At 41.0% G+C, this 27,510-nt stretch overlaps 1 protein-coding gene across 2 annotated transcripts in view; it reads left to right on the top strand.

The window, feature by feature from the left end:
• Positions 1 to 27,510, top strand: part of ARHGAP15 (Rho GTPase activating protein 15) — a 487,468-nt gene that overhangs the window by 32,154 nt on the left and 427,804 nt on the right. For both annotated transcript variants that reach the window (XM_063116582.1, XM_063116583.1), the window contains exon 3: positions 17,150 to 17,224. In XM_063116582.1, the coding sequence (XP_062972652.1) occupies positions 17,150 to 17,224 (75 nt within the window). The remainder of the gene's footprint in view (positions 1 to 17,149; positions 17,225 to 27,510) is intronic.

Raw genomic sequence — 27,510 nt, 5'->3', positions numbered from 1 at the left:
AAATTGAGCTGAAGGAAGTTCTAGTGATTTAAATCTTTTTTGGTGCAAGAACTAGCAACAATATTATCAACATTTACTCCTAGAAGGGAGCACAGGTTGTTGAGTGACCATAAATGCCACTTGTGGATCCCCTCAAGACTTGGAATAGCTAAGCTGAGGCTTCAGAGAATAAATTAAAGGGTGAATTGCTTAGAGCTTTCTATAGGACATTAACATTGCAATCCTATTCACATTTATCTGGAAGTAAGCCCCATTAAACTCAAAGAGACTCAGTTTTGAGTGAGTATACATAGGGCAGACGAGCATTTTATCGCATGCTCGTGACTGGCCACTCATGGATCTTAGTGGGTCATTTTGATGATGCAGTGATCCTCCTGCACATCTCCCACTATATTTCCTGGTTTAAGCGTTGTAATTAATCCACAGAAAAGGCATTTTTTTTTAAAAAAAAAATAAGACTTTAATTCCTGCTGTGTGGAGGAAAGTTGCACTATGAAATGCCCACTAGAGGGTGCAGTTCCCTTTGATCTGTAAGGGCCATGTGGACTCCGCTCTCTTTGCCTGTGTAATTTCAACTCCACCCCAATACAGAAGGAAGCAGGCAGCAAGAGCAGTGGTACACGACAGTAAGGAAATGCGATTTCCCCCCATCTGAAGATGCTCATAAATAGAATTGCAATACACTGGAATAGAAATGAATGTGTTAGTGAAGCAGCACATCTACCAGGTTAACCAAATTTCGGAAGGGAGTGTGTGTGCATGTTTATTTGGGTTTTTTTAGAAGAAAGGGGAATCTTCTAAAAAGAGATATAAAGAAGAGTTAATATGAACTATAAGGCAAAATGGAAGTCCATGATTAAGCCTTTGATCCCAGCATGCCAAATCCATATTGAACCCCTAGTGGTTTTTGGAACGGATTCCTCACTTTGTTGGTAGGTTGAGCACATTCCTGTGGAAACACCACCACGTAGCCCCGTAAATCAATGTATTTTCACCACTCATTATTTATTACAGTTTTAGTTTCAGGTTTCGAAAACAATTAAGGAGAGCGTTTAGTATGAAAATTACCGTAATTGCTTGTTAATTGAGGTTATCTGCTTCACATTATTCAAAAAGCAAATTGTGTTGACACTTGTACCCAGAAATGATTACTTAATAAACAAAGTCAGAATGCATCACAAATAAAACACGGCTGTCTGCTGATGGCTACATTCATCTGGTAGGAACCATTCCCAGGAAAGATGTTCGGGAATATGTCTTTCCATCTTGTTAAAACTCACAATTACAAATGAAAGACTATCTTTCTGGATTCCAGTACATGATACATTTCATACAGTAATCAGGTAAGGGAATTTGTACATCAAGGCACTTAACTAACAGACAATAAACATGACCAGAAAAGTTTGCATACTTAATACTCCCATGTTTCAAAATGCCAAAATCCTCAATTTTCTTTTACTCTATCACCATAATGTACTCATAATGGATGATTCCAGATTTAGACATGTGCCACAGAGGTGGCAGAAGTGGACATCCCTACTCATTCTGTCAGGTCCTCCAGCCCCCCCTCCCAATCCTACATAGAGGGTCAAAGGTCTTGTTAAAATATGGAGGCTGGGGGGGAGGGGAAGTTCTGCCCATAGAATTCTGCTTGATTTTCAGGGATCTGAGGGGAACTTGTGATTTTGGGAAACCTTGTGTCAGTCATGAAACATCATCCACCCTTCTCAGAGAGCAAGGCTATGTACTAGGGATGTGCTCCACTTCTAATCGGACCGGCGAATTAGAAGCGGAGCGGGGGGCTTCGCCTGCCCTTAAGGTGGAGGCAAAGAGGATTGGGGGGCCGGCGGAGCGTGGCGAAGAGGATCGAGGTGAAGGTGGATCCTTCGCCTCGATCCAGAGCTCCGCCGGAAAGGTAAGTGGGGTTTACCGGGCCCTGCCGCTATCACTGTCGCCCATGCAGCAACAGCGGCAGGGCCCGGTAAACCCCCCTCCTCTCCCTTACCTGCGTCCATCCACGGTCCGTCGGCTTCTTCAATTGAACTGCGGGCTCAATTGAAGAAGCCGACGGACCGCGGACGGAGGCAGGTAAGGCCCCCCTCTCCCTTGGTCCCTTACCGGGCTCTGCCGCCGTCGCCGCATGGGCGGCGACAGCGACAGGGCCCAGTAACCCCCCCTCCTCTCCCGGCCTTACCTGGCGCCACTCCCCTCCACTGCGGAGCTCCGATTCGGAGCCGGAGCTCTGCTGCGAAGAGGAGCGGAGTATGGGCGGAGCGGCGCAGAGCGGAGTGGGCTGATCTGCGGGGCGGAGCGGGGGGTCTGTGCACACCCCTACTATGTACAGTATGAGTAAACCCCATAGATTTTAGTGGAGTTTCTTAGTAGATATAGATATGATTAGGCTTCATGGGTATTTTTACACAAGACAACAATGATCCTTTGTTGTGTCTCTAATAAGAATGTACAATTTATATTGGTGTGAATGTACATTTGATTTTGAAATGGATCTGTCCTGTCTTAACATTCACCCATGCTCACAAAATAGCACAAAACAAGGTCAAAAGTATTTTAGTGTCATGTGCAAAAATGTCATGAGGTCACATTTTCAGAATGCAAGATCAGTACTTTTACATTCATTTATTTAAACAGGTTAGGTAAACCATGCAACACAACAGAAATGGAGCAGAAGCATCTTCTGAAGTATACTCAGTAGATCGTAAAGGGGCAAGGTTAATGTTGCTAGATATAACAGGACACTTCAATATTTAATGGTATGTGCTTCCTTTCAATTTATAAACACTTTAAAGAAATACCCCAAAGTAGACAGGGCTATGTGTGTTAACTTAAAATTTACAGAAAATGAATTTAGCCACATGGATTCTATGCCTGAGATCAGATTTCAAAAACTGATAGCTTCCTGACTAAATGATGTCATGATATTTTCCAAAGAAGCTAGGGGTAGCAGACACATTGCATTTTATCCCTTGGTTGCACTGCTGTTATACCAAGACGAAACTGCAAATTTAACTGGAGCTACTTGCAAGGGTGCTTCTATATAGCAGTTAGAGCTCATTGACTAGTTGGTGTAAAAAGAGGCAAAAACCAGGCTTCTGAGCCATTTAATACTGATGCAGAAGAGGGAATTTAATCAAATGCAGATTTGGTCTCCTATATACGAAAAGCTGCACATATTGAAATTCCCTACAGGAGGTAAGAACTGACTGAGGGTATCTGTAGCATATCACTAGAAAAATGTAGGGACAGATAGCAACTACAAGGGATAAACTAACATGTTATGGTGTGTGTGTGTGTGTGTGTGTGTGTGTGTGTGTGTGTGTGTGTGTGTGTGTGTGATTCTTTTAAAAGGTACTGTATACAAAGATTATTAGCGTCATCAGACCAGGGGGGCAGAATCACAGTTCCCTACCATTGCTTCTTTGCTCCTGCTCCTGTCCCACAATGCTTCCTCTTTCTACTTGGAGAAGAAAGAGGAAGTAAACAAAGACCACATAGCCCATTCGGGGCATTTTTATTGTGCCGTTTTACCTGCACACAGCAGGAAATAGTGGTACATTCCGTTCCCCCCCCCAAAAAAAGTCAAATGGGGGGGTCTATTTTGTGATAGAAAGAAGGCAAGAAGGAGTGGGAGGCAAGCGGGAGGCAGACAGCATCATCATCTAAAGGACAGCCTAAAATCCAGGAGTGGGCATTAGTGAACATGCGATAAAGTGCTCATCTGATGAACCCCTATGAGAATCTAAGAGGATTCACTGCTGAGTAGACGTAACAAAACAAAAAAGAAGAAAAAGAAGTTTTATTTAATTTCCCTGTTTTGTGGCATATGCCTACATATGAACAAGATTCCAAGCAATAGACAGAAGAATGATTACTTATTACATTTCTATCCCACCTTTTTTCTTCCAAAGAACCCAAGGTGGCATACATAATCCTCCTCTTCCTCTCCATTTTATCCTCACAACAACCCTATGAGGTAGGTTGGGCTGAGAGTTTGTGACTGGCCCAAAGTCACCCAGTGGGTTTCCATGGCTGAGTGGGGACTAGAACCCAGATCTCCCGACTCCCAGTTCAACACTCTAGCCACTACACTACACTGGCTCTCTCTGCATTTCTCTGCCCCACAAACATGTATTTTCCTTGGTGATGTTTAGATGTCTTAATAGGTAAATACTACTACTAATAATAATAATAATAATTCCACAATCCAAAGATATGCAATACCTTTATTAGGACCAATCAGAATTTCACCAAAGTGTTCAAGATTTGTTGAAATCTTATCAAAAGCTTGCCTACTTTTGTGCAATTTTGGTTGGTCCTAATGGAGGTATGAAGGTCTATGGATTTTGGATATTTTTCTCACTGACCAGCAAAGCTATCTGTTTTTGTTTCTGATTAGGTAAAGATGCACTCAGTAGTGGATTGTTTAAAGTTTTAGCTGTTCAGTTCTCCCCTGTTCCACCTCACCTATAGTGTTTACAATAGTACATATTTCATCCTTCCTCTTTTAATTCTTGCTAACTTCAGGAACCATTACAAAAGCCACCAAAAGTGAGCTTTCACAGCAGTGCTTATGTGACCATTGATTTTCTTCATGTGCTTCGTTCTCGGTGACCCTGAGATTCAGCTTTGTTCTGGACTTGTAGCCTATGGCAGTAGAGTGGGGGAGACGAGGCATCAGCTGAGATGTAGAGCACGCATAAAAGGAGAAGACGTGTAAAAACTGAAATGACACGGCAGCTGAAGCCTCTTGTTGCTCATCATGTTGGAAGAGAGAATGGGATGTAGACTGTGATATATAAGTGAATAATGCTCAATAGGGGTGGATGGTTTTAAAGAATCTGGATGCTCAATCACATAGCAAAGCCAAAGGCCAAAGGACATGTGCCTTTGGTGTTCTTGCAGCCAGATTGTTTTCTTATAGTCTAAAAAACAGAGGGTATCGCCTTCAAAAATACAAACCACAGAGCTCATCTAATACACTTAAAGGCAGAGTGTCAGGTTTAAAAGGGAAGTTAACATGCTGTTTTACAACCATATTTAATTTCAATTACTATTATAAGTGACATACATTTGCACAGTAAGGAGTGTGGTTATAATGCTGGGAATCCCATTGACATGTGCACTTGGAACTAATAATAATAACGTCACACCTGCTTCATAACATGTATGCCACAGTCAGAATCATATAGGGACTGTTTATTGAAACATGTATGGTTATCGGAGTTTCTCATTATTGTAGTATTGTTTTTCAACATGCAAAACTAATTGAAGGCTTTGTTCCTAGGTATCCCAGTAAGCTACTGAGCTACCCTTTATATTTGCAGTCTATATGCATAACAAGAATGAGAATAACTTGCAAGTGGCAGACTTCAGCACTTACTTATGAGTAAATAATCTAGTGATTAGGACTCTAGCCTGGCACTTAAAATGGCAGGTTGGAAGCCTTCCACTTGAACAGGTTCTCACAAGTGGCAATCTTCTAGGCTAGGCAATTTCACTTGTAGGGAAAGTGTCTCCTTATTCCTTACCCCAAAGAGAAACCAATTAGACTATATTTCACTTCTGAAGATCTGCTTAGGAGAAAGGATTCCAGTTGGAACCTGTTTCTTGAGCAGATTGTGTAGCATGGAAGGTCGTAGCCAGCTTGCCTACTTGAGGCAGAAAGCTGTGGTGCCTACCTGTGAGAAAGGATGGATGACTCTGTTTTGCTTTCTCCTGCATCCAATTTTTTTTGTAAAAATAAATAAATCACAAGTCATTTATATCCAGCATATAAAGAAATTTGTCATTTGGTAAGTGCTTATAAAAAACTCCAAACCACAACAAATTTTCCACCTTCTGCACTGGCCAAATTCAAAAGGACAAGTATTCTCAGCATGGAGACAGCCATGTTGTAGTTGCCTGCTACACAACTCTTAAAGATGAGAAGCCTATCAGAAAAAAGAGGTGGAAAACTTAATTCAGCACCACTAACATGGCTGAATTCCTAGGGATTAAAATCCAGGCTTGTTAAAATCTAAGCATTCAGGCCCCGATCCTGATGGATGAATCTGTCAGTTTTGGTTTCTCCCACATCAGACTTAGAAAATATATATATATCAAGTTATTTCTGCCCCATTTATGAAGAAATTTGCCAATTTTGGGTAAGTTCTTAACAATAAAACTAATCAAAATTCTCATCCATTCCTACCTGTGAGCAGATCTGTTTGCAGGTAGTCATCCTATCCTAGCACATGCTTTCCAGAGATAAACTCTTTTTTATGGTTAATCTTTCCAGAATGTTTTCTGTCCAGAAAGCACAGAGAACTTTGTAGAAGAACCTAAGGTGACCATATGAAAAAGAGGACAAAGCTCCTGTATCTTTAACAGTTGTATAGAAGAGGGAATTTCTCTAGGTGCTGCATGCATACAAATGCCACCTGCTGAAATTCCCTTTTCTATGCAACTGTTAAAGATACAGGAGCCCTGTCCTCCTTTTCATATGGTCACCCTAGAAGTACCTCTTTAATGAGATATTCATTTCCTGTCAACAAAGCCACAACAGCCATAATCAGGAATGCTGTCTTGAATATGATGAGGACTGCACCAGCTGTCCCTGGGAAAAACTGGTGCAAATATATCTTGGTTTCTAACCTATTTAGACTACTCCTATGTTGAGGGCTGCAATCAAAAGGTGCTTGTCAAGCAATCGTGAGGCATTCGTTCATTCATTACAGCTGCAGCCACTGAGGAGGCAAAATGAACCTGCACATTCTCCTTCAGTCGTACATAATCAGAACAAAAACTAAAACAAATGTAATATTGTCACCGAACAAGAATGTCTCTGTAGAAATATCAGGATACTAGACAATATCAACACATTTGAACTGAAATGACTACCTAGTGTGCTTTCCAGCTTTCTTAATTTATTGGCTATCCCCCGCCCCCATTATCTGTCCTATGTCTTATGAAGAAATAGAGAAATGGTTATTCCCCAGGTTGGGGGTTTGTTTTGTTTTTGTTGTCGGTATTTTACTTGTAGCCTATTTTTTTTTCATTTGTTATATTGTCCTCAGAAGTACTTTAAGGAACTTTAGACCTTAAAATTATAATAAAAAGAAATATATCAAAACAGAAAACGTAGGTCTCAGCTGATCTCTGAGCAATAATAAAATAAAAGTATGCCCCACTCCGGAGCCCCTCCCTGAAATAAGTCCTGCGCTGAGCCTAAATCCCATCATGACCTTCACAATCAGTTCTTCTTCTGTTTAAACTGAAAAGACAAAAATCCTCGGTTCTCATCCTGCTTTAGAAACATCGCAACCATCTTTAATTATTTACTTGAGTGAGGCACTTCATTTTGTTATTTCTTATTTATCAATACTTATCAATACTTGGATAGGGAGTTAATTTAAAATGTGTGCTCTGCGAATAAGCCTCTTCTGCTAATCACTTTGTTTATTGATGCCATAACTTTGACTTACGAGTGTTTTTGTGCTGTACAGAGGCTGGCTGCAGCTGCACATGCATGATAGTAATTTAAATTACAGACCGATTTCCATGCTAGCACTTTTAGCTCCCTCTGCCTTATTTTCAGGCAGTCATCTTTGTGAAGTATTCCCCTTTCAATTGCCCTATCATTGTATTAGATTCAGTGTTTGTTTTTTAAAAAAATGTGTGCCGCCTTAGAGGTTTTTTGGTGTGTGTTTTTTACAACAAAAAGATGGAATATAAACACCTTAAATCATAAATCACAATCTTTGTTTAGCATGTTAAGTGTCCATACATTTGATTGATTGCAACGTAGCATCACTGTTAGCATAGGGGAAGGACTTCCTGCAGGAGAAAAAGTGATCACTTACAATATTTTTCAGGCTACCCATCTAAACCCATCATTGCCTGGCACCTACACACTAAGGGCAAGGTTCCAGCGAACTTGTGAGTGGGCAGCATGCCACCTGAACAGATGGGCATGGAAGTAGGCAGCCAGTAGACCATGTATGTGCATCAACTGTGGGTGTTGAGGGCAAGATTCCCAATGGAGAGTGTCCAAACAGCTGTCTGGCCTGAGCCAACATGCCTACGACCAAGGAAAAGTGCCATCCCTAAATCCTGCTGAGTTGGATTAACCTTCAAAAAATAAAAATTGCTTCTGCAGTAGCATAAGGTGAGCTTTTGGCTTGTTTAAATCTGGGAGAATGAATTAGGCAGGCAAGATAAAAAGAAGCACTAATGAAGCATCCGCTAGAGGGGAATAAATATAGAGCAAAGAGTATTAAAAATACCACTTACACAAGGGCATCTCTGAGTAGATATTAGCTGGCAGTTTGCAACATCCTTTTTAACTCTTCAGCTCCCAGAAGAGCAAAAACTTTTATCAGCAACATTCCAGCAGAACTGAATTTCACTTCTGATTGAGGCATGTCTTATTTTCCTGGGAGTGTCATTTTAAATGCATTGTTATACACTGGACAGGGCAGGGGGAGGGATTACTATTATCCAGAAATTATTTAGGGCCCAAAATAGTTCTGGTTGCATGCAACCAGCAAGGTATTAACTGTTATAATTAACATGTGGTTAATAGTATGAGAATGTGAATACTATAGATGTGTATTGATTTATACCTGGAGTTCTTAATCCAGCAAGTGGTGGATTTGTGTTTGAGTCAGATGTTACAGAGAAATAGAGCTGGGTGTTGTCAGCTTGCTGATGACACTTTGCCCCAAATTTCCTAATGGCCACTTCCAATGACTTCATATAGATGTTAAACAACATTGGGGACAAAATTGTACCCTGTCCTTTCCCCCCACCATGGTTCATTTGCCAGGGGTGTGGCACAGTCACCCAATGTTATTCTTTGGAATCAACCCCATCAGTAAGTATCTCCAGAAGATGGTGCCCCAATCTTACAGCTCATGGACATGGTCCAGGAGGATACTGTGGTCAAATTGTTTCAAAAGCCCCGCTCGTGCTCTCCGCTCCTCTGATGCCATGCTTCTTGCCTGCCCAAGGACCTCCACTTCCCTTACTCGGCTTCGTCCTTTTTCTTCTGCTGCCCCTTACGCCTGGAACGCTCTTCCAGAACACTTGAGAACTACAAACTCAACCACTGCTTTTAAAACTCAGCTAAAAACTTTTCTTTTCCCTATAGCCTTCAAATATTGAGTTTGTTCTGACTCTATACTGTTAGCTTCACCCTACCCGGTGCCTGTTTACACTTCCCTGTGCCTGTTTGCATTCTCCTTCCCTCTTTATTGTTTACTACAACTTATTAGATTGTAAGCCTATGCGGCAGGGTCTTGCTATTTACTGTGTTATCTGTACAGCACCATGTACACTGATGGTGCTATATAAATAAATAATAATAATAATAAATAATAAAAGATCAGATTCCCATTCTCCCTCTCTTGAAAAAGTTCATCCCAGAGTGAAAAAGGCTAATTATGTTCTAAAATCAGGTGTGAACCCAGACTGGCATGGTAAGATAATCAGTTTCATCCCAAATGCCTGCAGTTGAATTGCCATCCCTATCTCGAGCACCTTGCTCAAAAATAGGGTATTTGGCGGCATAAAATGGCATGGCATTTTTATTTGAGACAATAAAAAAGTTCATCGTTCAGGTCGCGAAATGAAGTTGGGATTAAATGCATGAGCAATATAAAATCATTTAATAAGAACTATATTAAGTGCTATTAATGTATGGATAATTGAAAGTCCCGAGTACTGGTCTACACATTATGATTGCAATAGAGAACCCATTTGCAGCACTGTCTGTATTGTTTATGTAATGGGTCGCTGTAACATGTATAGCAATTTGCCACGTGAATCGTCCACATTGCATAAAGAGCTCATAATATTGCAATCTATTCATAGTAGTGACATGAAAGCTCCCCTGTGACAACTTGTGTGGGAGACCAACTTCAGATACATTTCTTGAAGCCAAAGAGAGTAAGGGCAGACACAAGAATAACAATGATGTATAATAGGAACTCCCCTGAGTTTTGATAATGTGGGCTAGTGAGGTTAAATATTTACTGTCTCAGACAATTAGGGTCTGGACCTCCAAAATATGTGGTCTCTAGCAAATATAACCTGTTCCCTGTTACTTGTGGGTGTAAATCCTAATTATGAGATTAAAGTGGCAAGATATTAGAAGTGTTAAATCTTCCTAAATGTTTCTTTCTAATATTAGCTAAGTTCAGTGTTTTACCTTCTGCACTGCTGCAAGGGCAATTTCAGGGTATTCCTTTTGCTGCACGTGTATGTCCTTGGGCTGGAGAGGCTGAATTGGACACATGTCTTGTTATACTTTCCATTTTATGCAGAGATCACATTAGAATTATTGTCAGAATCAAGGAAACCTTTGAATGAGTAAATTCTGCATTTTTTATTTCTGTAAATCAAAGATATCAGGGAGGTTTTGTGATTTTTAGAAAAATGCTGATGGGAGAAATGTTGATTTAGTGTTATAATTTTTTAGTTTTAGTTTATGCTGGTCTATGGACATTACATCTTTGATTTAATTTGATAACTGGAACTAATATAGAGTTGAAACCAATGTTGCTCTGCCAGAAGTCTGCTAACATGACAGAACTCTTTATTACCCTCCTGCAGCCCTCTTCACCACCCAAAAATCTGCTCTGGAGGTTTTTCCCACTCTTCAGAGCAGATTTTTAGAGCACGTGCATGGAAGTGGGGATTGCCCCCCTCTGTTGATGGAACTGCTTCAATCAGCAGAATGATTCAACTCATTGTTAGGTAATAAGAACACAGACGGTGATAATAATTTCAGTCATCCCAAATCTTAGGGTCAAATATAATAGGATAAGAACATGGCAGTCCTTACTTGAACAAACCAAATGCCCATCTAGTCCATAGTCCTGCTCAAAGTGGCCAACCAGATGCCTCCAGGAAGCCCACAAGCATGAGATGAAAGCAGTAACCCCAAACACTGCTGCCCCACCCCCCACAAATGAGTGTTAAGTGGCATTCAGAACAGGTAAACGTAGAGCTTCTGTACAACAATCATGACTAATAGCAGTTGATAGGCTTATGCTCCATGAATTAGTCTAATCTTCTTTTAAAGCCATCTAAGCTATTGGCCATCACTGCATCTTGTAGAAATTAATTTCATAAGCTAATTATGTATTGGTATTAAGTCATGATGTTTATGGCCTCCTTTTCTTTTAAAAAGGTCAGAGCAATTTACAAGGAGCCTCCCTTCTAGTCACTGAGCAGGTCCAAATCTGGGGCATGTCTACACCAGCCCTATATCCCAGGATCATCCTGGGATCATTCCTGTGCATCCAAATGCCACACAGGGGATCCTGGGAGCAGGCAGGGATGACCCCTCCATTTTCCTGGGATAACCCTTAGGTGTAGAAAGGGCCCTAGTTTGCTTCAGCAGTGGTACAGCGTTAGATGTTTCTAAAGCATTTAATGTACTTAATATCTTTTCATCTTCTTTATGAGTTGGCCAATCTTATATACCAAAACCCTATTTTTAATGAAAATTATATCCCCCACCTTATCCCAATAATTCATGGTGTGAAGTACACAGGAGATGCCACTGGGAAAGTGTATGTGTCTGTATACTGTATATTGGACCACTGCACAAGGGTTTCAACTCCATGAAGTACTAGTTGCATGAAATGCTTGTGGCGCAGGACTATCTCTGAATCAGGACCCTGGAGGAAGTACTTGCATAATATCTATTGATTCTATTTTATATCCAGCATTATACTACTCATTATCCAGATTAAGTTGTGAATATACTGGGTGCCTCCCATTATAATAAATTGACTTGATATCTGAAAAATCACCTAAAGCACCTACATAGGCGTGAGCATGAAGGAAGACTCTCTTACTCTTTTAAAAGGTCTATAAGATTTTGATTTATAACTGAACCAAGGGTCAAGGCGAGCAAAGCCATTATCATTATTCTTACACACTCTAGGGATATGAACTGTGTACAGAGGGCAGTGTACTTAAAAGGAGACGTAAAGAGGGAGAATGTAATACAGATCTGTTTTTCTCATCTGACGTTTGTCAGATTCTAACGAAGGAGTGTGAGATATAGTACTCAGAAAGTAAGAGCAGGGTAGAGCTTCTTTGTTCAGCGATGCATGGCTCAAACAACTGGTTCAAACCAAGAGGGAAGCAACTCCTTTTTCCTTGTTCAGTTTAGAGACATTGTGGTATCCCTATTTCTCACTGGAAGCCACAACCATGTGCATTGTACAGTCCAATATCCCTGATATATTGGACTTCATTCTTGGAATTTGAAAACTTCTTACATTCGTGTTCTGTATCTTGGCGACCCTAAATGACATGCTTTTTTAAAAAAAACTTTTCAACGTTTTATTGTTCAACATAAGATTTCATTGTCAATCCTTGCTTTAGATCAGGATAACAGGCATATTTTTGCACATGCTCTGCCTTTGCAGAAACTGACAATGACTTCATGGTTGCTAGAGGAGCTCTAGCAATATTGAGATACCCTTTAGCTAACTACAGGGAGGGAGAAAAAGTTGCTGAGGTTGAATTTAACAAAATCAGATTTGCCCACAGACTTGCAAGCGGTTAGTGAGTGGACTTTTTAATGCTCCAGGTGACATCGCTGCTGACTGAAGAATGTTCTTGAAATCAGAAAACTGCTGATGAGCTAGCTTTCCCAAAAAAGGAATCTTCTGAAGGTTTCTCTGCCTTTCTTAATACGTGAAGGAGACATAGTAGAAAATACTGAGTTTATTGGGATGTGTGGCAGAAAGTAGGAGAAATGCTGTTCGTGAATAACAAGTTGTGGTTTGTGAATGCAGTAGCTCAGCTTCGCCAACCTGGAGCCCTCCATATTCATGGAATACTACTATCACCACCCCTAGATGGCATGGTATGCTTGCTGGGGATGATGGGAGTTGTAGTCATCACATATGGAGGGCTCCAGGCTGGAGCTCTTATGCCCCCATATTAAAATATTGCACTAGTATTGTTGCTTGTAATGTTAATAGCGCAACATTGCTGTTAACATGGCTGTGATTCCGTTTTTTGGGGTGACATTGCCCTGGCACAACTGTTGGTACGCCTCGTCCTAAGCACTCATATGCTGGAAAAGGTTGTTAGCCTATGGTGTTTTTTTGTGTTTTTTTGTCTAGTGTGCACACCATCCATACATGAGGTAAATTGGGTTTACTACATAAGTACAGATGATAGGCTGATATAAATATGTGGTGTACTTTTCCTTCAGTGATACGTGCCTAATCTCTATTCATTCTCATGACAAACATTAGAGGAAGTCTCTTGCATTCCTCCTCACCCCACCCACCCAGCCCTTACAAAAATGCGATGGAGGGCGTTGTGACAAGATTATTATTGTTACTGTGATACAGAAAGTAGAAGGCAACCTTAAAAATATTAAATGCATATTCTTAACAATCTTGCTTCTTTGTTTTATTTGCAAACATAGGAAATTATGCATGAGTACTTAGTGTCACTAATACTCATACGCTAATATGCTCGCTACTGCCCACTCATGGTTTTTCACACAAGCTTTAGATGACATTGTCTGCCCCCTGTGCACCTCCCGCTCCTTCTTGCCTTCTTTCTGTCACAAAATGGACCCCTTTTAATACGATTTTTTAAAAATGAAATGTGCCACCATTTCCTGCTGTGTGCTGGATGGGGCACGTGGTCTTTGTTTACTTCCTCTTTCTTTTCCAGGAAGAAAGAGGAAGTATTGTGGGATAGGAGCAGAGAAGCAACAGTAGAAAACCGCGATTTCCCCCCCCCCCAACTGATGACACTGTTAGTCTCCATGTAAGGAGCATTTCAACCATGGGAAGAAGCCATCAAGAAAAAGAACACCTTGTTTTCTGCTCTTGCTGAAAATAACTGAACACACTGAAACACTGACTTTGCTTCAGCAGTGCTACAGCATTAGATGTTTCTAGAGCATTTAATGTGCTCAATATGTCTTCATCTTCTTTATGGGTTGGCCAGTCTTATATACTAAAACCCTATTTTTAATGAAAATTATATCCCCACTTTATCCCAATAATTCATGGTGTGCACAGAAGATGCCACTGGGAAAGTGTACTTGTTTGTATACAGTATATTGGACCACTGCACAAGGGTTTCCACTCCATGAAGTACTAGTTGCAAGTTATACACTGACTTTGCATGTCATAAAATTGAAGAATGGACCTGCATGTATTTGTGGCTTCACTTTCTGCCACCTCTTGTAACATGTGAAAGAGAATTTCCACATCTCCTCTGCAAAGTGATTTGTAAATTGCCTTTTCACATTACAAGGATTGCTTGAAAACAGGTTGGTGTATGTACTGCTTACCCAGTTTTCCCCAGCTTCTGACATACGAAGTGTGTCATGTGCTATTAATAAATTGGTTTGATAAGATTCTAATGGTACATAGTTTGGCTGTTCTAAAAGTAATATCTTCATAATTTCTACTTTTCTACAGGCAATACTGATGATCTGGAGTAATATTTCTTTTCATTTATGATGGCTTGCATATAGTTTTCACTGACTTTGGTTTGCTTCCTCAGTATTTTTTCCACATATGATGATGCGTGGAAAATGTGTCTTAGCTGTATGCTGTTCCTGCTAAGAGCATGATCAAGCTAAAATAAGCACATTTAAGTCCTACTGGGTTCCTCTTGAAATCAGGGAGACACAATACATCCCTCTGCATGTTGTTGACTTAGAAGAACATTCTACACTTTGGCTTTATTGCTCCCTATCTATTCTCTTTATATTGTATTTTATATTATGGTTTTATACTGTTGTTTTATACTTTGAATGGTTTTAATTTTTGTGAACCGCCCAGAGAGCTCCGGCTATTGGGCGGTATAGAAATGTAATAAATAAATAAATAAATAAATAATAAATAAAATAAATCATTTATCAACTCCAAAGAATGATGGAGGGTCATTTTCTGTAATTCTGAAGAGATGAAGTAATATCTTACCATATTTTGCTAAGCTATCTTAACCGCGATTCCCCCCATCGGATGATACTGTTAGTCTCCATGTAAGGAACCTCCCAGAGAGCTCCGGCTATTGGGCGGTATAGAAATGTAATAAATAAATAAATAAATAAATAAGGAGACATGTATATATATAGTGCAAATCTTTAAGTGAGAATATAAATGATGTAGTCCTGAATAGTTTAGATACAGATGTTGTAGTATGAAAATGAGTGCCAGATCTGTAGAACATTAAAAGATATGGGAAGAAAAAGATAAATGGAACTAATTTATTTTGAATTTACACACATGCCTCTGCTTGCATTAATACTAAAGTTCTATCCAAAATCTAAACGGGAAGTCTGAAATCTTAGAAGTTCTCCTAGCAGCATCAGCAAATCATTCTTGTTTACCCTACTTGCTAATAAAACAGGATCATGACACTCCTGAAAACAAGATTGCAAAATACAGAAAATGTGGTCTGACATTTTTTTCTCCCCAAAGGAGGGACTGCCTCTAACGAAAGTATTTCTTATGAAGGCTCGATTGCTTAAGATGCAGAATATTAAGAGAGAAAAACACTTTAGGACACAGCCATGTCACCAGCTGTTACTCATTCCTAATGAAATTGTTAAGTGATATTCCTCATAAATAGGTCAGCAAAACTTTTGAATCACAGAGACTGTTTCCTCTGTTTTCTCTGCGAAACAGTATTAAATTTGGAATGGGTAATTCATTAAGCTCATTAGCTATCACTGGGAGAGAAGAGCACTTTCTAAGATGTAGGTTTCAGGGCTTAAAATGTTAGTGCTTACAAATAAACATGAAAGCAGCATGTGCCGTAAAATATGGGATCATAATATTTTAAAGTATATTTTGAGGGAGGCCCTCTGGATTAATTATGAACATTTTGTAGAGTCCGATATTTACATATAAACAGCATATATTATGGCTTCTTGTTAACTGTGCTTTACTATGGGAGAAGACAGGAAAAGTAGTTAAAAATCAGTCAAAATGTACTGATTATTTCTGTTTGGGATTAAGATAAGAAATTTCTGTATTTGTTTCAGTCTCAGATAGCAAATTATGTTCTCCTATAAAAAATATAAAGCACATTTAAAATCTATCAAACGATAGTCATTTATTTTGGTTGCCTAAGTAAAATGTTAAGGATAGGGTGACCATATGAAAAGGACGACAGAGCTCCTGTATCTTTAACAGTTTCTTGTAGCTTCGCATCAATCCCTGTCATTTCTCTGCTTTGAAATTGGTGTGTGTTTACCAATCCACCTCACTGCTCTGTATTCCACATGTATATCTGACAGCTGACAAAAAGAGATCAATGGAGGGAAACAACAAGCATGAAGGTTGGGGGACATCAGGAGAACCTATGGCAGTGAGCAGCTGCAGGAGAAGGACCTTTTGGGGTGGGTGTACTTACTTCAGGAATAGCTGAAGCAGCCTTTTTAAAAAATAATAATAATAAAGGTGTTTGCATGCATGGGAAGTACTGAAGGGCAGGATGAAATTGATAAGGACATTGACAAGCGTGGCATACTGCATTTTCCCAAGACCCCCCAAAAAGATGGGTGTTTTTTTTTAATTGTGAACACATTATTGTATTTATAAGGTCTCTGAAAATGAATTCCATTTAGTGGTCTGATACCGGGGGTGTGGTAGGGGGTGTTTCCCTCAGTTGCTGGCAAGCCCAGTGGACCAATTCTAGAAATGTGCTGACGTTGGGACTGAAAAAACAAGGGGTTCTACCACAAAGGTGCCTGGGATACATGCTAGGTGCTGGCAGGAGGACTGAGGGGGGACAGAGGTGGGAAACAAGCTACAGAAAACTAAACTTTTAAAAAATAACTCTGTTAGCCAGACCTACTCGTAAATCAGGCCCAGAGTGGAAGGCCCTTCTCAAAACAATACTGAGCAACCTTACAGGATTGTTGTTTGACTTACTGTATGAGAAGCACCCTCAACACACTAAAGCTCTGTATAAATGTTTAATATTAATGATCGCAAATCCATTTTATTAGCATGCAAATTTATAGCACTTATTGCAGGGCAAGCTGTATATGTTCTGTCAAGTTATTTTCCATCTACGTTTCTATGCTGAGCATTGTTTGAATTGATATGAGCAGCTTCTGACTTGTAAATTGATGTATTTTCAGATATCCCGTCATAGAAGAAATCATTCCCAACATAATTTAACACTTCCTGAATTCATTAGCCCACTGGAGCAAACGGTAAGCAATTGTATTACAGAATTTTTGTTTTACTAATGTAGTTCTTTACTTTAGATTTCATTAATCAAAATGCAATGCATGTTTCTTTGAAGGATAAGTACTTACAGCTGAAGATGCCTCAATATATTAATAAGGTAGAGGGAACTAAAGATTTGGAGGAAGGTTGGTTAAACAGTGAAAATAATAATTTTGAAAGCTACAAGCCATTGTAGCGGATGATATACAATTTCAATTACCCATTAAGTCAAGAGAATTAAAGCTGACATTTCAGCAATAGTAGTAGATATTTATTGCAGGATGACTTTGCTTTTCCAAAAATGAGTGGCGGTGTTTAGTAAATTAAATACAATTAAGTAAAATGCTAGGTGTTAGCTTGCTTTTTTAAAAAGAGTTTTCTACTCAGTGAGAAGGAAAAAAATATTTGTAGAATAAAGAAACAAATTGGCCCTTGTGTTCCATTCGCCAGTTCAGTTATGGTTACTTAGGTTTATAGGGAATTTTGAAATAGAGATAAGAGTTAATGAAAATTTGGAGGTATTATCTAAAGAGGGAATATTGCCATTTTAGGCCCTTTCTACACCTAACGATTATCCCAGGAAAATGGAGGGATCATCCCTGCCTGTTCCCGGGATCCCCTGTGTGTCATTTGCATGCACAGGGATGATCCCTGAAAAAAAGGCAGGTGTAGAAATGGCCTTAGATGATGCGGGGGTTGGGGCTGAGGCAAACTGATCTATTAATTTGCATTAATGGCTTTTTAAACAGCATGCTGTGGAAATGTATTTTTCTCTCTCTGTGTTTTGCCATCTAGAGTCCAAAAGACATAATTGTTGTTCAGCCAAATAAAATTGAGCAGGATCCTAGAGACTTTTTCCAAGACCAATTCTAGGACTTGCATTTCTGGTGTGGATTACATTGCTTACGTAGTTTATAAGGCCAAACTAGTAGTCACCAAATATTTTAGACTATGTAAGTAGAAGTAAAACTGTTTATTGAAAGAATGGTTGCCTTTGGAATAAGGCAGGAGTTTGAGGCATCTCTGAAAGATTGGTTCTAGTATGCAGAGAGATTTATCTCAGTGTTTCTTTACAAATAATATTGAGGATAACACCAAGATGTGTGCAGTTTTAAGCTATGTGACCTTCCAATCCAATTGCCACTCAAGTACATTTGCTTTTCTTATAAGATACCTTGTAGGAGACTTTAGTGGTGCTACCTGCTTCCTATCTGATATGGTACCATGACGAAATTACCTTCTTGCAAACCTTAATTAACAGCTATATCACATGGAGATCTTATACATGCAGGTTTCATGCTCACTTCAAGAGAAGGAGACTATTCTATATGTACAGCCTTTTGTGCACCTAGAACCCTCCCCACCCCACATCTATCCATGTAAACAGAAACAGAGTCAGATGTTTTCACAGTATGAAAGCTTCCCCATCATCCACTTCCATGACACTCCAGTCATGTTTGTATTGGGGACTCATGTACTGAGAGCAAATCCTTCCCATATAAATGTTCCCTGTTCTCAGGGAGGATAACATTGTGGCAGTTACTATGTCAGGGTGCTTCTAGATCGAAGCGCTACCAATTACAAGGTATTCTGCAGCTATTCTGTCTTTTTTTCCTTAATATATTTTCTATGGTAAGAGAAAGTGGTGGGAAAATGTGGGAGGGTTTAGCGTACAAAGTGACAATATCTGGATCCCCTGTAAAATCCCATTAGTGAAGTAAGGCAATGGCACAATGAAAGCCTCTTCTGGGAATGCCCTCATTTCCCCACTGACGTAGTTCCTCCATACAGATCTTACTATCAGAAAGTATGACACCAAATCATGCCTACCATATCACCACTCTAATGTACGAATTGGGCTAAGCAAGCCTTTGTAAACAAAAATGTTCCATATATAACCAGCATGGCACCTTTATTCCTGGAAGAAATAATTATTGGATAGTTCAAATTGCCAGCCCTTGGTTCTAGACTACAGTCCTTTCGTAAAGCAATGCCCCACTGGTCTCAGTAAAACGTCTGAATAGCTTTTCATACCCACTTCATAATTTTTCTTGTCATTATGTAAAATACACAATGACACATAGAGCTATCACACTGCAGAGATGTATATATGGCATTACGTGTATGTAATATGAGCAAGTATAAAGTAATGAAAATATGCTAGTTCATCCTTCTTCTAAAAAAAATAAAATCTAAATGCAAGTCCTTGGATCTTTTGCCTTTATTTCTGTGCTCATTTTTGTTCAGAGCTACACCTCCTTCAACATTTCCTCAGCTGGTGAAGGTGCAGGAAGGACAGCACTAAAAACAAACAAATGATGGATATTTATTGAGGCACAAAAGATAGCAAGTGCTGTAAGGACTTTTCATGTTCAGTAACCTCATGTCATCCATCTGTGGAAGGACTGAAAGGGTAACCTGAATTCTTTTTCGAGGTCTCTGTGCATCACACAACAGTGGGTTCTGCGCCTGCGTGGAGTCTCGTTCAGGAAAAAACTTCTATAGCTGAGGCGTTTTTGGCGGGAACCCCTCCCCCACACCATGAGTGCGCATGCGCAAAGAGGGGGTTCCCGCCCATTACCTCAGTTCTCTTTCGACCGCCATTGTGGTGACATCGTTTGGGAAATTCTCTGTAGGAAATACAAATAAAACTACTGTTAGAGGCGTTTTTTTCTTCTCTTCTCTTTCTATCAATCTTATATTTCTTATTTATTCTTATTAGCGTTATTTTCATTATTTGTTTTTTCTCTTCGCGAAAAGCGACTGCCCGAAAGGGCGCATGGCCCTCAAGGCACCATTCAGAAAATGCAAAAATTGCGGGAGTAAGCTCCTCCCGTCCGACGGGCACTCCCTCTGCCTTTTGTGTCTAGGTGAGGCCCACGTCATTGATACCTGCCATTTTTGTCAAGCATTTTCTAAACAAACACTGTGACATAGGTCAGACAGACTTAAAGCTCTACTTTGGAGCAAGGCCTTACAGGCAGTAGGCAAGCCATCGACATCAAAATCTTGTATCATGGAACCTGTTCAAATCTCTCCAAGATCGCCATTGCTTGCCAAAGCTCAACAACCTGAATTGCCGGCCCCGCCAGGGAGAGGCATTACGCTTTCAATTGCTAAAAAGTTAACAAAGAAAGCTAAAAAGGCAAAACATACTGCCACAAGCTCGGAGGAGCAAAATAAAAAGAGAAAGAAAAAATCTCTTAAAAATAGTGTGCCGAACCCTACTCAGCCATCTGTTCCTCCTCCGACGCCTAATAGACCGATACCGACGGTCGATACTGTACAACCTCAATTGGTACCGACAAATGATCCTTTGCCGCAAATTTCATCCACCGAAGCCGCGCCTTCGATACCGATATCGGCACAGCCGTTGCCGCCTCCTCCACCGCCACCTTTGTTACTGTCTCCTATACCGACTAACAGAGGCTAATGTCGACATCGGAAGGCGAGATCAGAGATCTGTCGCCAGCTCCTATACCGCCTAGGCAGGTGCAACCTCAGGACAGGCGTTATAGGCATGACTCTCTGGACTCGATGTTCTCCACTCATTACGGGAGAGGATACTACTATTATGATCGCTCAGCTCGATCAAGGGATAGATGGACTAGATGGCCTTGTAGGCCCCTTCCAACTCTGCTATTCTATGATTCTATGATTCTATGATCCCGTTCACCACGCCGTATGGATAGATGGGAACGAAGTCCCCATGGATATCAATATTGGGATCGTGATTCCCTATTACCAATGACCTTACGAAGGTCAATGGGAAAATTTTCCTCAAGACCACTATAGTCGAGAACGGCCTTTTCGAGAACAACCACCCATGCAATCTGTGGCCAGACCATCAGCTACAATTTCTAATCCTCCACTTCGGGTCGACTCATCTGCACGTATACAGCCAATACAACTTGAACTGCCCACAGCACTAGCCTCTGATGCTCTAACGCTAATGCAACCGCAATCAGCTCCACTTATACAAGTCCCAACTGCTCCAGTGGACTCCCCAACATCAGGCCAGGATGAATACGGTTCTGATTCATCTTCATCATCCTCGGCACGACCTTTGCTGGCGTCTCCTGATATAGAGGTCGCCCCACAAGGGGGTATTTCTCCATCAGAAGACCTTGGACACTTTTCTGATCAGGTCATCAGAATGGCACAGGCCTTGGGTCTACAGGTGGAACAATCCACATCTACTACACAAGACCCAGTTTTCGACTCGATTATTTCAGACACAACAAAACCTGTAGCCATACCTATGTTACCGGCTCTACTTGAAACTATCAAACAGTCATGGAAATCACCTTCAACAAACCCACCAATTTCTAAAAGATTGGAGGGTATGTATAAGATACAGCAGTCTGATGTTGAGTTCTTGTTCCAGCATCCACCACCGAATTCGACAGTCGTCGTAGCTGCCCAGGGTAGGAGTAGACATCAACATTCTTCCCCTGTAGATAAAGAAGGACGGCGTTTAGATCTTCTCGCTTGTAGATTGTATACTTCCTCCTCCCTACCACTAAAGGTTACAAATTACCAGGCAGCTATGTCTGGTTATCAGCTACTTCTTTGGGACAAAATGGGAAAGTTAATGGAACACTTACCTGAGGATAAGAAGCATTTGGCTAGACTCTTCCATTCCAAAGCATCACAGCTTTCCCGTGAGCAAATACATACCTCAAGGCACCAGGTCGACTGTATAGCAAAGACCTTAACAGGAACTATAGCGCTCCGTCGCCATGCCTGGCTACGATCTGCGGGCCTCTCCCAGGAGGCACGTTCTAGAATAGAAGACTTACCTTTCAATGGGCTTGGTTTATTTAATGCCAACACGGACAATTCTCTTGATACCGTGCAGAAAGCAGGAGCAACAGCTTGCCGGATGGGCTTCAACCAACCGCAACAACAATTCCAACGACGTTGGTCTCGACCATGTTCCTCGTACTATTCCAATAGACAACAGTACCAGCAAACTCAACCTCGACAACAACAACAACAGGCTTTCCAGCCACGTAAGCAACTTACTTACAAATTTCAGAGGCAGAGCCCCTTCTCATAAATTCGACGGCTCCCATAGGCGGCATCTTTGATTTCTTTTTGACGCCAGCTCGATACACCAACCCCACCATTTTCTTTAACGATAGACTTTCCTATTATTACCACCAATGGAAGGCTATCACTACTGACACATGGGTCCTCTCGATAATCCAAAGAGGATACCGTATAGAATTCGAAACCCTCCTTTCCCTCGGAAAGGTAAAGATCACAACACCTACATCGCCTCTACTCCAGGAAGTCGACATGCTATTAGATAAGGGTGCTATCGAAAGTATGCCCTGGAGTCATCTTTTGAGAGGTTTCTACTCAAAATACTTTACCGTACCGAAGAAAGATGGAGGGCTTCGCCCAATTTTAGATCTAAGATTATTAAATACGCATAATAAAACCAAAAAGTTTAGAATGGTATCATTGGCTTCTATTATCTCATTATTATCCAAGGGACAGTGGTTTGCATCGATCTTCACGATGCGTATTTCCACATCGCGGTGGAGAGCACATACCGCAGATACCTGCGATTTATAGTTGGGCATAACATTTATCAATACAAAACTCTTCCTTTTGGCCTTTCCACTGCTCCGAGAATTTTTTCTAACTGCATGTCCGTGGTATGTGCTCACCTTCGTTTAATGGGTGTAGAAGTTTACCCCTATCTTGATGATTGGCTTCTCGTAGCATTGACAAAACAGCAACTTCAAAATTCGGTACAAATTACTTGCTCCTTCCTACACAAATTAGGACTCTATATCAACTACGAAAAATCCCAATTACAACCTTCACAGGTCATCCAGTTTATCGGGGGAACCCTCAACTCCATATCTGCTCGAGCCTTCCTGCCAACCAGTCGATGCCTACGCATAATCTACCTTGCACAGAAGTTTCGACACAGACCTCACACATTGGCATTCGCAGCACAACTGTTAGGCCTTATGGCCTCGACTACGGCAGTAGTTCAATATGCCCGCCTCAAAATGCGACCGCTCCAGTTGTGGTTTATACGGCACTTCAACCCCCAAAGGGACCCAAAGAACCTTCAACTTTATCCACCTATCGATATCAAAGACTCTCTTATATGGTGGACAGTAATACAAAATCTGCCGCAAGGAATTCCTTTCACTCAAAAACAACCAACTTTCTTGCCAACAAAATTCTTGCCAACAGGACCAACTGCATCTTGATCACCCCTTGGTGGCCGAGACAAACGTGGTTCGCCACACTTCTACGGCTGTCAAGGACTCGATACCGACGGCTCCCGCCATTCCCAACGTTGCTGACGCAACAGCACGGCAAAATCAGACATCCCGACTTACGCTGCGGCTAACAGCTTGGAGGATACAACTGTCCCCTCAGATCTAACCTCCACACGGCTACAAGTCATTCTCGATGCAGCTAGAAAGCCATCGACCCGAACATTGTATAACCGTAAATGGGCTTCCTTTTCAGCATTTGCCAAGGACAACAATTTTGATCCTTTCTCTTCCACTATACAACAAATTTTAATGTTTCTGCTAACGTTGTCTCAAAGAGGCTTATCTACATCTTCAATACGTGTCTGTTTATCAGTTATATCATCGGTTCGTTCCAATATCGACAGTTCAACTGTATTTTCACACCCCCTTTCCAAATGCTTTTTAAAGGGGCTTAATAACCTCCAATACGCCCACGCATGCCGACATGGAGTATTTCAGTGGTATTAAAATCCTTAATTTCAAAACCCTTTGAACCACTAGCCACAACGGACCTACGACTACTTTCCTTTAAAACAGTGTTTTTAATAGCCATCACCACCGCCCGAAGGGCTAGTGAACTTGCAGCTCTCTGGGTCGATCCCCCTTATCTAACTTTTAACAAAGATAAGGCTGTGTTACATCCGGATGTGACCTTTCTTCCCAAGGTAGTTTCGGATTTTCATCTAAATCAGGACATTGTCCTGCCTGCTTTTTTTCCTTCCCCATCTTCGAAATTGGAAATTACCCTTCATACATTGGATGTCCGAAGAGCTTTAGCTTTTTATAAACAACAAACAGAATCTTTTCGCAAATCACCTTGTTTATTTGTCTCTTACTCTGGACAACACAAGGGCATGCCTATCTCATCACAGAGACTTTCAGCTTGTATAGTCGATACCATCACGCTGGCATATCAACTAGCGGGCCTCTCTCTGAACACACCGATACAGGCGCATTCCACCAGAGCGATGGCAACGTCGACAGCATTCGGAAGGGGTGTCCCTATTGCAGATCTTTGTCGAGTGGCAACGTGGTCGAAGCCATCCACTTTTGTTAAGCACTACCACTTGGATACAACAGCCAGAGCTGACTGCTCTTTTGGTAGAGCTGTTCTATCATCTATATTGACATAGGACATCAACCCACCTCCGGTAAGTCAGCTCTCTAATCTCCCACTGTTGTGTGATGCACAGAGACACGAAGAAGAAATGCAGGTTGCTTACCTATAACCGTAGTTCTTCGAGTGGTCATCTGTGCAGTCACACAACCCACATAACCATCCGCTCTTCAGTGTCGATGAGGTCTATAACTAAATGTTTTTATTTTTTTTGCTTGTTCTTCAATGACATCTTCATTGAAATAGATGTCCTTATATGGATAGGGTAATAGTGTCATGAAAACATTCTCTCAGTGTCGATGTGTCCATTGATACCGAGAATTCTCTCGGTTCCGAGGCCACAATGTCGGTCTCCAGGAACTGAGGTAATGGGCGGGAACCCCCTCTTTGCGCATGCGCACTCACGGCGTGGGGGAGGGGTTCCCGCCAAAAACGCCTCAACTATAGAAGTTTTTTCCCAAATGAGACTCCGCGCAGGCGCAGAGCCCACTGTTGTGTGACTACACAGATGACCACTCGAAGAACTATGGTTACAGGTAAGCAACCTGCATTTCTCTTGGAAGGATTGCAATGGAAATATTTTAATAGATGAACACTAATGCAGCAAAGTTCATGTCTCTGAATGACCAGATTCAGATGCAATGTTCTTAATCTCTGAACCCTGGTCTCGTGCCACGGATCCAAATGGAAGGATTGGGGAAAGGAAGGATGTGATCCTAAGGTTTACTTCTCCTACCTCATTGTTACCTCTCTGCCAGACCCGTATTGCAAATTCTGGTTGTTGTCTATTTCCGTTGGAATAAACTATTTAGGCTAGAGGAGAAAAAAATGTTCAAAAAATGGGATCTGTTTCAGAGAAACTAATCTGAAGCTTGGATGGTAAACAGAAGCCTCCTCCAATTCAGATTTTAGCCAGGGGGAAATAACTTCCTTGTACATGTCCTGGCAAGAACAGTGTGCATATGTAAGGTACAGAATGAAAAGAGGAAGAGGCCAGATGATTGCTATAACCTTGGTGCCATGGGGTGGGAGAAAGCTTGAGTGATTTATGTGATCATAATCAAAATGTGATCATAATCGAAATTTGCTTTATGGAGCAACAATCAGATTATAAGAAAGAGGTGTTATGTTTTGTTTTGTTTTGTGGGAGACATGTTTTCTCTTCTGAATGCAGTACTCACAATATGGCCCCAGAGGTTTGAATAGGATATGTGAACCGATGCATCAGTACCTATGCAATATTACAAGGACTTCATAATTCTCAGGGGCTCATGAAGAATGCGTATTATGTAGCATATGTTTTGCCCAACATGTTCCAAAATCTCAGCTGTTCATGAAAATGCAGAGAATGCTCCTGATACCATTGCATACGTTTTTGTGTTTATATTTAAAATTTTGGCTCACATGCTAACAAAAACAAACAATATGATATATGAATTTTTATAGACTGTTGCTTGCATGTTTTAATTTAAAAGTGCCTTTTTAAGCCTAATATCAGATTTTATTTCTGCAGATAGCCTTTTATGAAGTTGTTCAACAGTGTAGTAAAATGCAGCTTTACTAAGCCAATCCTTCATGACTTGTGACCTATGAAGTCAAATGCAGCCCACGAGCCCAGTGTGGTAGCCTGCTGACAAGCTTTTTGTTCTGGCAATCGCAGAAGGCAGCAAGGGCAGATTGTCCATTCTGATGACTATAATTTTAAGCTGATGGTGTGGTTGGTCTGGCCCTGCAGTGTCCTGCTGATGATGTAGAACAGGTCCTGGAAGTGCTGTGCAAGCTGTCAACATGGGCTTCCTACTGAGCCAAGTCGTCTTGCTTCTCTAGTTTGTAGAACAGAGTGGGCTTGAAGCAGTGTCCTGCCCACTGTCCACCATCCTATGTTTCTTGTTTTCACTCCAAATAGGTAGACTGGCGTGTTCCTCATTTAAGGTTTATCTGGTGGCTATTTCTGCTTTTCATTTTTGTGCTAATAATCATAGTTTGGTACACCTGTTAATGAAAAGGTACATGAAGTTGAACCTCTACTCCACTGTGGAGTCTCTTGATGTTTGATTGCAAACCCTTAGCTACTTTTGAGCTCAGGCTGCTTACCTTCAGAATGGCCTTCCTGGGGGCTATGACAGTTGCCTGTAGAGCTGGCAAGCTTTGTGATTTTTGTTCTAATCTGCCCTATGACAACTTTCATTGAAATAGGGCAGTGCTCAAGCCAGGCCCATCTTTTCTGCCAAAGGTAGCATTGCTCTTCCATCTGAACCAGGACATTGTCCTTCCAGAGTCTTCATTCAGCCTGGATTGTTTGCTGCCTGCACTGAATGTATGGCAAGCTGGACCTTTTTAATTGATAAAATGGCTAGTTTCCATCTTGACTCTTATCACCATAGGCTTCTATCAAGGATCCTTAAAAGGCAGGCTGCTGTCAATCCAACATTTTTTGCACACTGGATCTCATCCACCACCAATTTTTGCTATGAACTGGCTTGGCTTCTGATGCTCTTTGGAATCGCACGTACTCCATAAAGTCATTGCAACTCACAGGGACATCAGACTATATCATGCTGCTATATGGTCACAGCCCTGGCCTCAACTAAGATCTGGATATTTGGATTTGAGCAGAAGCATCTATTTGGGCTGGCTGTGCTGAGCTCAGTGATTACCTGACACGACCTGTCCTGCCTCTGGATAACTTAACATGGTATTCTCTTACATGTGGGATGGCGCAGACACTGGCCCCATTCAGAAGACACCTTAAACCACAGCTTTAACCATGGTGAATAAAACAAAAAGTCTATTCACCATGGTTAACTCCATGGTTTAAGGTGTCTTCTGAATGGGCACAGTATGTAGAAGAGAAACAGGTTGC

The sequence above is a fragment of the Elgaria multicarinata genome, chromosome 2 (assembly GCF_023053635.1).
Source record: "Elgaria multicarinata webbii isolate HBS135686 ecotype San Diego chromosome 2, rElgMul1.1.pri, whole genome shotgun sequence".
Taxonomy (NCBI): domain Eukaryota; kingdom Metazoa; phylum Chordata; class Lepidosauria; order Squamata; family Anguidae; genus Elgaria; species Elgaria multicarinata.
Note: the sequence above shows the minus strand (reverse complement) of the source record. Positions and strands in the feature narration are given on the sequence as shown.